The 12,969-nt window shown below is 44.3% G+C and overlaps 1 protein-coding gene across 1 annotated transcript in view; it reads right to left on the reverse strand.

Annotated features, from left to right (window-relative positions):
• Positions 1-240: 240 nt before the first annotated feature.
• The window catches only part of ADAMTS15 (ADAM metallopeptidase with thrombospondin type 1 motif 15), a 266,466-nt gene continuing 253,737 nt past the window's right edge, over positions 241-12,969 (reverse strand). The window contains exon 8 of the mRNA XM_069224462.1: positions 241-8,221. Within this exon, the coding sequence (XP_069080563.1) occupies positions 7,447-8,221 (775 nt within the window). The 3' untranslated portion in view covers positions 241-7,446. The remainder of the gene's footprint in view (positions 8,222-12,969) is intronic.

A 12,969-nucleotide genomic window follows, 5' to 3' on the forward strand; every position in this document is an offset into this window, starting at 1 on the left:
TAGGTGAGCAGGATGAAAAAGGTTACCGTTTTACATAAGCGAAATGCGTGCAAAGCAGAGATGAGAGAGTGGCCCTATGGTACTTACAATGGAATTAAGTGCAATAATGGAGAGCACCAGAAACAGCCGCTCTTCGAAGACTTGAGTCATTTTTCAGAAAGAAAAAAACAGTTTACCGTAGTACATATACACTTTCTCCGGAAAAAAAATAAGAATCAAGTAGACAGCACAACTTGCAAATATTGACGTTTCTGTTTTTTATTCGGTGCTTGCCCAAGTAACTGGCTTAGGCACTTGGTGTATACATGGTATACGCACAGCCAATATAATGGCAATTTTCATTCTCTTGCCACATAAAACCGCAAAAGAATTGTCAAATAACATATAAAACACAAAACAAACTAGCAACATCCATCTCCCCTCTCCCTGAAAATCAATGTGGAATTTGTGTGGAAGGGGCAGACACAGGTCACCTCACGGACGCCGTTTTCAGTTACGACCACAGTGAAAAATAATTGTACCTATTAGGCTTCCTTAGTCTGTGCTTGAGGTGTGTTCATCGATGTGCACATCTAGCCATGACAGTTGTCCTGCAGAAACCCTGAGAAAAACGACCATTCTTTCTGATTTGTGATGTTTCTGCACTACCTATCAGGGGAAAGGAAATTCTTATTATCCCACAGAATTGGCACTAGGAGCTTGTTGAGGCTGTAAGTACATTAACATTTTCCCATCTCCTCTTCAACATAAAGGTCGTTTAGTGGGTTACGGAGAAATGTGTTTATCTCAATGTTTCTGCTTGATTTGTAGGTAGCCATAATCTATTACTCACTCTATGTCACTATGTGAGGGTTCCTTTTGTCTAGGCCTGCTATTTCCTCGTATAAATTATTGCATTCAGACGCAATTAGTCCAGCACGAGCAATGCAGGATATTGAAGGCTACAGATCCCGGAATCACTGATTTGTTAAATGGATGCTCAAGACTGCAAAGCTATTGTTCTGTGGGCAACCAGCGATCTAGCAAGCCCTGATTACTCTGTAATGAAAGCAGTACAGAATCATATACTTAACTCCCCAGCCTGATAAGCCCTTGTCAGGATGAGTAAACTGATCGGTTGGGATCTAGTATCCTTGATTTTCCCTGAAACAGCTGGTAAGTTAAGAAAGTAAAACAGTGTTAACTGCTGGTCTTGGAGCACCCCTTTACATTAAGTTTCCCAGTTCCATACATTGGGGTTCTTGCATTCCTGTTTGGTCCGTTATACATTTAGGACTGGACGTACCAGGAAGCAAATAAAACCCGTGTACTGGATAACTTATTCATTCATGGAATTGGGAAACTTGTGAGTTCTGATGTCAACCAATTGTCTGATTTAGGTAGATGAAAGAAGACATTTTCTGAAAAAGGTCTAGTGCGGGGCTGAAACAAATCGGTTTCTGAGGGCCACAGCTCTGCCAAATGTTCTTTATAATCACTGAGTATGTAAACACATTTCCAATAGATCCATGGTAAAATGTTCATGAAATGTGAGAATCCTAAAAAATATCAGTGGATCTTGCACTTGTGAACCAATACTGAGCAAATCCTATAGATGTGTGGGGGTGTCTAACTCTAACACCATTGGCCTTCCAGTAGTCAGTCAGACAACACACTTTCCCCATGTGCCCATATGTGATTAGTGCTTTTATTCTGGTTTATCCCATTACAAATTTAGGACTGCAAGCAGCACAATGGTATGAAAAACCTGGACGTGAGTATATATTTTGCATGGGTTTGAGAAACTTGGTGTCTCGGATATGCACACACTTCACACAAACATAAATGCTTGTCTACAAAAGATACACACACACAAACCACACGTTGCATTCGGACATTCGTACATGGCACATATATGCATGCACACATGACACAAATACCTGTGAACATACAGGTGACAAAAACCTCTCCTTGCTCGCAATTTATAATTAGAAAGAAGATGATCATTCTTACAAAGTTCAGTTTAAAATTAATTTCTTCTCCTGGCAGCGATAGGTGAAAAAAGCAGCCTGAGTCCTTAGCACTTGCTGAATAATCCTGCTACAACAATTCAAAGAGGAAGTACACACATTCACTCATTTTTGGGGACTGGCACTTATTTTTACTCAACAAACTTTGATCCTGAGCAAGCGGTAGAAAAACACAAAAGGTAAAAAGAAAGAGGGAGCGAATTGGAGAAAAACAGAAAAACAGAGGCAAAGGGAGAAAGCATGGATGAAAAAGAACCCGCAAGAGTGAGATAAAGAGAAAGGGGGCATCTAGTGGTGAATTAAAGAGGCATGAGGTGGAATCAAGACAGAGGACACAGCCTTGGTATTCGGCACACTGACCTTCGACAGCATCTGCTTCAGGTTTCTGAGCAAATCTGTGTGCTCTTGCACTTATTCTTTTACAAATTAAGCACTGGTGGAAGGAAATACTGTTCTACACTTTGCAATAAATGTATTATTCTACCATGCCCTGATTCTGGAAAGAGGATCTTTTTGTTTTACATACGTACAGAATTTAAATCCAACTTGAACACAATTAACCTGGAAAAAAACCTAAGGCCCTTTTTCTGGGGAAATGCAGTACACCAGCTCTGAAGACTCCACATGAGGTGGGGATATGTTTAAGTAGAGAATATCACTCTACTAAAGAGATGCTCTGAAATGACAAAGCTGTGGTAAATTTTTCGAGCAGTAATTTGTATACAATCAACCACACTTGATGCTAACATATTGTTTAACACTTATTTTATACTTTCTAGGGTGGTAAATAAATATCCCAGGTCATTCTGGAATAAGCAAATCCAGTCACCTTTTTCTGTCATTAGAACTCATCTAGGGAGTAAAGGTTAATCCAAACATGAACCTGACATCTAGTACTAAAGAAACAAAGGCACCCAGAACTGAAGGTGAAACACTATATACAATATGCAAAAAAGAACTGGGAGATACCTGTTTTAGGGGAAGACATTGCAAGTGAAATACATCAGTCTACCACTGACCACCTATTTTGCTCACTCAAATGCTTGTGTTCTGGCAAAGTTTTAACCACTGGATCAGAATAATCCCATTCATGGCAAGCCAGAACATGACAAAAACATTTTGGAGAAGTCTATAGGCAAGACTCTGGGAAACTCATATTAAGTGGAAAAAAACTGTTTGTGGGTTTATTAATGAGCGTGCCGTACTGGACATTTGCCCAGAAAACATGTATGCCCTGATGCCCCACTACTGCCCTCATATGCCTCATTTGAAGGGTGGGTTATTCGGAATTTCCAAAGAGGGAGCCGTGGCTAGCTCTGCCATTCAAAAAACGCTGTTTGAACTGGCATGGAGGGATCTGCATAACTAGGGGTGCCCCCTCTGATGCTATTACCTGAGTAATTGTTTCTGTCCAGGACAACCATGAACATATGGCAGTCTCTGGCAGGAAAAGTCCTGAAATGTAGTGCACATGCTGGAAGAAAACTCCCCGCACACGGGGAGACATTAGTTGTGTGGTTCCTGGAACAAACTAGAGATATGCTGGGCCAACTTGGAATGACAGACCTACAGATTGTTTTCCCCTGAAACGTAGCAATCACTTCGAAGTGGAAAGTCCTCAATGATGGTACATTTCTACAAACAAGTTGTTAGTGGGGCAACAGAAGCACGTTCTGGAGGCCGGACGATATATATAAATATTGTCCTGATTGTTTTTTGTTCGAATGGTAGAATGTAGTTAAACAGATACAGGTACAGTCTTTCTCTCTATGCCAGGTCCTTATGCTGTGTGCCACACAGTGTACACAAATTTGCACACGCTCACAAAAACTTAAAGTTATCATTCACATAGTTCCAGAGCATGGACACACACACACACACACAGACACACTACTCACACACTTTTAAAAGCTCTCATTCCAAGCAACAAATACACTTTTCCTGAATAAATATGTATACCTCAACAGTGTAGTAGTTTTACCAGAGGATAGCTATAGATTTTGAAAAGATGGGAGGAGACAGCAAATCCTTGAGGAATGCATTCATCAGTGTGGTCTTAGGAGCACAGAAAAGTTGCAGTTAGATAGACTGAATAGTGCTTATGAAATTAGGTAAACCAATTCAACACCGTTCCAGCATAGTCCACTGTCTAAAGACATTGGAGCAGGGCTTCATGAACTACTGTATCAAATGCAACTGACAGATCCAGTAAGATCAGGGTATTGGTGCTGGCGAGCTTCTAATCTCGGGTAACCTATTACTGCCAAAAACACAGACTCAGTGATCTATGCAGGGTGGAACCCTGTGTTCATTATTCCCAGTATATTTGTGGTTTGTAGATGATGACGTAATTATTTGGCTATATGATTGGACATAAATTTGGCACTAGAAGGGAGCAGAGATATGGGATGAAAGTATTTCAGAGCTTAAAGATCCGCTCTAATTTTGAAAAATAGGAATAACTATTGCAGTTTTGAGAGTAATGAGGCTATGGTACTTGAGGGATCTGAGCTGACTGTCCGTGAGCATGAGGTCCATGAGTTTTACTTTAGCTTGGCGTTAGTGTGCATTGGCACAGGAGTCTGTAGTACATGTGAGGGATCCTTAGGTCAACGCCACCTTAGCCTAATGCCCAGGAGGTTGCAGAACTAGGGAGCTCTCAGCCCAGTGTCAGGGAGCATTGGGTAATCTATAATTTAGTCCTGATATATTTTATATTGATTTCAGTGAGTGTGGGAACCCTGAGGCTGGGAAACTCTGTCTTAGCTTCCTATTAGTCAGCGAACAGCCCCTGTTGTTGTAGTAACAAGGAGCTCTTGCCTTGAAACAGTGAGCATGGGACACATGAGGCTCTAGTACTAGGATGTTCATAACTTTTGTGAGGAGTTCTTTGAGCACAGACAATGACTGTGGACCCCTGAGTTGATAGTACTGGACAGCTATTTGCTCAGTGACCATGAAACCCACAAAACTGTAACACTCTGGATCTCAAAGCTAACAGTCAGTGACCACGGGCCCTATAAGATGTTAGTACTTAGGAGTGCTGTGCTCAGTTCCAGTGAATGGGAAATCCATGAGCCCGCAGTTCTGGTAAACTCCAAGCTGGATGCCAGTGAGTATGTTACCAAAAAGTTTATGGAAGCTCTTAGCTTGCTGTCAGAGTTTGTGGGACCCAAGAGTTTATGATACGAATGACCTTTTAACTCATGCCAGAATGTCGTTTGGTGGTAGGACTGAGCAAGTGCAAGTGACTGATTCTGTAGCACTGGGCATGTGTAGAATGTGGGTCTTGTTAGCTTGAGACCTCTTAATGTTGGACTTAGGGTTGTAGTACTTCGGAGTTCGAAGTTCAGAGAAGTAGCGGTGTGGCTGATGAGACAGAGAAGCTCTCATATTGATGCCATTGATTGCTGGAACCACAAGACAGTATTATTACGGAGGATTCTCTTAGATCAGTGTCAGTGTCAGTGACTGATGGGCCTTTGAAGCTGTCGAACTTTAAAACTGTGTGGTTGTCAGTAAGTGTGAGATCCACAAGGCTCTAGCACCAGGGAGCTCGTAGCTCAGGGAAAGTGACAATGAAGCACACACAGTGATTGTGCAGGAGAGGTAATATTTCGGTGTGAGTGAGTGTAGGATCACGAATGGTGTGCTAATGGGGAGCACATAGCTTCCTGCCAGTAAGAGTAGCACACATGGTCCATGTCAGTGAGTTTTCAACCCTTGCCACTGTAGTACTAAGTATTCTTCCCCCCGCCTCAGTTAGAGTAGGATACATTTAAAGATAGTCCTAAAAGTCGATTAGCATGATGTAATTGGGTATAGGACCAATTAGTCCATATTACTGGCGAGCTTTGTGCCTAGTCTTTTCAAGTATCAAACTCACAAGGTCAAATTGGCGTTTAGTGCCTAACATAGTTGCAGTAAGCATGGTGCCCATAGGAGAGAGTGCTGCAGTGCTTTAAGCTGGCTGTGAATGTGTGAGAGGCTAAACACTGTATAAAGAGGTGAAGGATTAGGTCTAGCATCTTCCAACATGAGGCATCTAATGCTGTAGTGAATCTGGCACTGCATTCAGTATCTCAGTGGATGCACAAGGCTGTAGTACTGAGGAGCTCTTGGACTGGTGTCAATGAGTGTGTGATCCACATGGTTCTAGACCTGGAGGGCTGTTATCTGGGTGTCAATCATTGTGTTATACACAAAGATCTTAGCTTGGCATCAGTAACTTTATAACTCTTAAGAGTGTGGTTCTGGAAAGATCTTAGCTTGGCGTCACTGAACTTAAAACTCCTAACGCTGTACTTCTGAAAATCTCATAGCTTGGTGACTTTGAGTGCATAACCCTTAAGGCTGTAGTCATGGGAAGCTCTTAGGTTATTGTTAATGGATATCTGGCAATTACAGGTATAGTTCTGGGGAGCTCTTAGCTCAGTATCAGTGAGTGTGGAATACACAAGACTCTAGCCCTCGGGGAACTCTTGGCATAGGTTCAGTGGGTACGGGATCCGTAGGGCATCAGCCCTGGAAGTCTTTCAGTGTGTTATCCATAAATATGCAAATGAAGTTTCTTTACAGTGATCCACTCAGCTTGCTATTAGTAAGTGTACAATTTGTGTCACAGTAATACTGCTTGGTACCAAATTTTCTGCAAGTGAGCACAAAGAAAACACAAGTAACACTTAATAAAATGCTCTGTTACCAAGTGGTGAGGTACTAAGCTGTCCTTTTTCTCTATGAACGGTCACACATTTCCAGAGAACGTTTTGAAAGGAGTTTAAAAAAAAGCACCATAATTATCAGAGTCCTAAATGGACAACATTTCAAACTGGCATTGAATGGTTGTCCTCAATGACAGACTCAATGAGTGGACCGTGATTTCACGGAAAAGGCCAAAAGAGGCATGGCGGGACCTCAGCTCTGGTCTCTGCACTGATGTTCACACCTTGGATCCTTTCAACAACCTAACTTAGAATTTTCACCTCATTGAGTGCGGGGGGGCACAGCGTACTGGATAACGTTAAATGTAGGAAAGATCTTTTCTGATTGTGGATTTCCCACATTCAAAATGTCACAGCAGGATGTTGAATGTGTTTCCTTCACTTGCCACATTATCATCTTTCTCAGGTCTCCTGCCCTTTATCTCCTTCCCTCCTCGCCACCCCCACATTCAGTTATTTTGGCACCAATTTTTGTATATTGTTCAGGTTAAGAGGTAGATTTTTTAACTCAGTGGGGTTATTCCTTCACCATCTCTTCTTGCTTCTTTGGAAGAATTATCTTTATGTCTGGTTCGCTTTGGCCTACAATAAAGTTTCAAGGAATCATGTAACAGATTTCATTCTCTATCGGTCAGTCAACTCAGCGGCTTTCTCGCTGACTGTCGAGAGTGTAGGAATGCAGCAGAAGCCCTTTTTGTCCCAATCTCTGAAACAGGTCAACAAGGCCGCAGTATGCAGAAATCGAGCTCCTGTGGCTTTCTCCTCATGCTACAGTGGTCCCTGGGGAGTGGACGGCCAGGTCCCGCTGTGCACCTGAGATAGCGCCTCTTGAAACCTCGGCCACAGGTTTTGGAGCAGAAGCTCCACTCCCCAGTCTCCCACTGGGGACAGGGGTCACCACAGGCCCTGGTGTCCATAGGTCTTCGTGGAGCATCACAGTCTGTACCTGGCTGACCATAGGAGTCATGGCATTCAACTGACCGCTTCTGAAGCCCATTACCACAAGTGACAGAGCATTCATCCCAGTTACCAGCCACCCACCTGGAAGCTGGTCTTTTGTAGTTGGGCTGGCTGGGCTCTAGTCGGTTGGACATACTCTGGACACTGCTGTTTAGCACAAGTCCACTTTTCCCATCCTTGCGATATTTTTCTTCCTTTTGCTCCTTGGGCAAGTAGAAGGACCAGCGCACTCTGGGTGGGGTCATCTTACCAACAGAGAGGACCTCAATAATCAAGGGCTCCTGGATGGGCTTGAAGGCCTGAAGAACCTCTATGGCACTGCCTGTCCCGGTGTACTTCAGCATGCTCCCCTTGACCATGATGTCCCTCTCCACAGCAGACACAATGAAGTGGCCATTCAGCAGGTACTTGCCCTGCGTTGTCTTCACTGCCAGGTAGTTGTCATCACTCACAAGGCCTTTGTAACCCCTCTGACGCACGTCGATGTTGGATGCTCCTGCAGGGATCGTCACCACAAAGTTATAGCCGTGTCTGAAAGAAAAAAGGTAGCCATTGGTTATGCACTCTTCATAGTTGAGACGTGTCAAAAGAGAGATATGCAACTCCATTTGAACAACTTTAAGCAACAATATGCTGTGAGAAATCGGGATAGACCGCTAATTTATAAAGTATTGAGATATGGATCAATTAGTCATGCAAAGCCCAAGTAACAATACATCAGTATTTCTCTGCAACACATAAAGGGGGTAATTCTGACCCCGGCGGTCAAGGACCGCCGGGGCCAGGGTCGGCGGTAGCACCGCTAACAGGCTGGCGGTGCTCCGGCGGGCATTCTGACCGCGGCGGTACAGCCGCGGCCAGAAACGGAAAGTCGGCGGTGTACCGCCGACTTTCCGCTGCCCGCCATGGGGATTCCGACCCCCTCACCGCCATCCTGTTCCTGGCGGTTCCGCCCGCCAGGAACAGGATGGCGGTGAGGGGTGTTGTGGGGCCCCTGGGGGCCCCTGCAGTGCCCATGCCAATGGCATGGGCACTGCAGGGGCCCCCGTAAGAGGGCCCCACTTTGAATTTCAGTGTCTGCTCAGCAGACACTGAAATTCGCGACGGGTGCTACTGCACCCGTCGCACATCCTCCACTCCGCCGGCTCCATTCGGAGCCGGCATCCTCATGGAGGGCTGTTTCCCACTGGGCTGGCGGGCGGCCTTTTGGCGGTCGCCCGCCAGCCCAGTGGGAAACCCAGAATAACCGCGGTGGTCTTTTGACCGCGCAGCGGTATTTTGGCGGTTCCCTCCAGGCGGGCGGCTCCCGCCGCCCGCCGGGGTCAGAATGACCTCCAAAGTGCCTGGAAGGACAAAATAATAGAAATAATCTTGTCAGCCTGACAATGTTGTGTCAGCACTGGACGAATGTTAAGCTGTCTGTTCTGCTGTGACAGTACTATAAAGTTGCCATATTACCAGTCCTGGACTGCTATGAGTGCAAAGGACAGGTAAATGCCAGTCTGTTCCATATTGAATTGAAAGAAAGGCACGCTGTCAGTCCTGAGTCAATGAGGAAGCGTTACAACACTGTTATCTGCCACGTCATGCATCGGGTGTCAGCACTAGGATGTGATGTCACCAATGCTCTGCTATGTAGACACTGGACAGATGTCAGAAAGCTGCCCCTCCCCTGTTCTACTTTCAGTGTTCATTTATGGTACTTTGTAGTTCTGCTCTTCAGTGCCAATAAAAAGGATGCTTTGCTGTATCAGCTCTGAGACTAAGGGCTATATTTATACTTTTACACGCAAAACTGCATTAGCGCAGTTTTGCGTGTAAAAGTATAGCAATGGCTAGAGCCATTCCTGGATTCCGGCCTGGCACCATATTTATGGAATGGCGCTAGCCGGTACTAATGCCCTGTTAGCATTCTTGTGAAGGATGCTAACCAGGTGGGAGAGGCATAGGGGAAACCAGAGGTTGTGCGCCGAATTATTGTGCTACACTGTTTAGAGGCAAAAAATGCCTCTAAGCAGTGTAACGCTGTTTCCTGATGCACAACCCCCATGGACATGGCTCCTGTCTTAGTAAAGACTAGAGCTATGACCCTCACCCCAATGGCCATTCCCAGGGGACAAATGTCCATTAAGGCCAGCGCCATAGAGGGGGCCCCAAGTCAGGGCACCTGAGCGGTTAAAAAATAAAAATAAAAATATTACTTTCTGGGACTTACCTGGGATGGGTCCCCCATCCTGTGGTGTCCATCTGTTATGGGAGGAGGTGTCCCTGGGGCCAGGGAAGGGCACCTGTGGGCTCTTTCCATGGTCTCTGACCAAGGAAAAAGGCCCACCGGTCCCCTAATGCCTGCCCATACCCAAGCTTAGTTCCATTATTGAAGGCCCCCATCCCCTCGTGCATGAATTTAGCACGGGGGGATAAATATGGCGTTAAGGCCATATCATAATTTCCTGGACGGGAACACCTGCCATGCATCTCATTGACGCAAAATAGGTTTTCACATCTAGAAAATGACATTAACTCCATTACTTTGGCGCTAGATGGGTTTAGCGCCAAAGTATAAATATGGAGTTAGGTTTGCGCTGAACTAGCGAGAAAAAAAATGACGCTAATTCAATGCACACAGGGTATATATGCCCCTAATTATCTAATAATCCTCTGGGAAGGTATATACAATAATGCACATGGCATGTATTTCCAATAACATACTGGGCTGACACTCTGGACATCTAGGACCAATAAAGCAATGGCATGCATATATAATCTTGTGTTGGGCATGCATATCCAATAGTGTACAGGGCATGCATCTCCCATAATGTACAGGGTACGCATGCCCAATGATGTACAGGGCATGCATGTCCAATAATGTACGGTGCGTGCATGTCCAATAATGCTATGAGGTTGTTTGTGCAGTCTGTGACATTAGGCAGAAGTGACTATCGCCAAGTAAGAGATGTCTTCTTCACAAATACTTCCCTTACATTTACCTGTTAAAGAAGAAGAGAGAAGCAGGAGTTACCTCCTTTCACGTCTTCCTCGTCGCAAGTCTAACTAACTGATTTAGTGTTTGGCGGATGGGGTTACTGCATACAAACCTCCACCACATTATGATTCCACTACGTCCTATGGACATCGTAATATGATGGACAGGATATTCATCATGTTTGTGACGGAGTAACCTGTCCGTCAAACTCTGAATCAGGCCCTATGCAAGTTTTTAGTTAGTTTAGGAGACAGGATTCACCTAGCAAAAAAAAGAAACTATTTGGAATTAGTAAAACAAATACTACCCTTCTCACACTAATAAGTCTGCATCCTCCTGTGGCTTCTAGAATTGACTTGCCCCATCTCTCTTATGTCATTCGAAATACCACAACAATTGAGGATGGCCAGGGCAGTATCAGGAGGGGGGTAGGCGGAATGCTAGAATTTTCACAGGAAAGATCTGGATTTGGAGTAATGAAGAATACCAGTAAATTATCTCTACCTGTATAAAGTGAGCCTCCCCAGAGACATATAACCGTGTACAATAATTTGGCTGGGAAGAAGAATGTTTTCTATTTCCTTCTAGCTGTTAAGCCTTTCTTCCCTTTTAGTTTCTTGTAACGCCACCACCTTCCTCAATATTCTCATCTCATACTCTCCTGACAACAATTTACAGTAATTAACAGAATCATTATTGAGGGTCCAGAGGTGAACCAGAGATGGGAGGGGGAGCGTGATTAAGACAATGACTATTGCCTTTCCAATCAACCTTGGTACAGTACATTGATGACTTGCTGATAGCGTCCAAAACGAGGGACGAGAGCAAGTATGACACAATTGCTTTGCTGAACCATTTGGGAAAGAATGGTCAAAAAGTGTCCCCACTTAAATTGCAATTCTGTCAGAAAGAGGTGAAATGTTTGGGTCACCAGATTGAAAAGGGATCAAGGAAAATATCCAGAGATGTCAGAATGTTTTTAGAGATGGTAGGCTACTGCCTCCAACGGATTCCCAATTTTTCACTAATTTCCAAGCCTTTGTAAAAGTTGGCCCACAAGGAGGTCATCGATCCCATAGTGTTAGACCAGGCTTGCATGAAAGCTTTTGCTGAATTGAGAGGGAGTCTGTGCACAGCTCCAGCTTTGGGTATACTTAATTATACTAAGTTAGCATGTTCTTTGTCTGTCTTGATGCAGGTCTATGGAGGTGTAAACCGCCCAGTAGCATATTTTTCAGTTACTTTGGACCCAGTCGCAGCAGCTTTGCAGGTTGTTTGCGTGCAGTTGCAGCGGTTGGACAGAGCCTCACACAGTTTCAAGGCATTATGATGGGACATCCCTTAACTATCATGGTCCCTCACGCTATTGAAATCCTACTTTCAAAGATGAAGACCCAATACCTAACAGGTGCCAGATTGACCAATTATGAGACAAGTATTTTGGGGTCACCAAATATGCCATTGAAAAGATGTACAGTGCTGAACCTGGCAACCTTACTTAGGAATGAAAATGTTGAAATTGAAAAAATAGAAGACATTGAGCATGATTATCTTGAGGTAACTGACTTTTGCATAAAACCAAGACCTGTTATTAGACACACCCAATTGGAGGAAAATAACCAAATTATCTTTGTCGATGGTTCCTGTCTAACAGACAGTACGGGAACACTGAAAGCAGGATATGCCTTTTGCGCAATTTCTGGCATCCTGGAAGCGTCTTGGCTTCGAGGAGTGTATTCTGCACAGGTGGCGAAACAGGTAGCCCTTACTAGAGCTTGCCATGTTTCTGCCCAGCTTAAAGGTACCATCCATATGGATAGCCAGTATGGATTTGGAATAGTCCATGATTTTGGCCAGTTGTTGTCATAGAGAGATTTCATGAGAAATGGTGAGAGCATTGGGGAATTGTTTCATGCTTTTCAAATGCCTGAAAAGATTGTTGTGGTGAAATGCAGTGCACATCTGGAATCGCAAGACTTTGTGTCAATGGGAAATGGATATGCGGATCAAATCGCGAGGTTTTGTCAATTGAACTTTATATTGTTCGGAACTGTTACCTGAAGAAGATGAAACACGTCCAAGTTTTGCACTGAAAATAATAGAAACATTGGAATAATTGAAAACATTGCAGAATAATATTGACAGGAAGAAAAAACGATCATGGAGTAAAAACTGAAATGTGTACAGAGACAGGATGAACTATGGGTTTCAGAAGGGGGACAATTGGTTTTGCCACATAGGGGGTCATTCTGACCCCGGCGGTCTTAGACCGCCGGGGCCAGGGTCGGCGGGAGCA

The sequence above is a fragment of the Pleurodeles waltl genome, chromosome 3_1 (assembly GCF_031143425.1).
Source record: "Pleurodeles waltl isolate 20211129_DDA chromosome 3_1, aPleWal1.hap1.20221129, whole genome shotgun sequence".
Lineage (NCBI taxonomy): Eukaryota > Metazoa > Chordata > Amphibia > Caudata > Salamandridae > Pleurodeles > Pleurodeles waltl.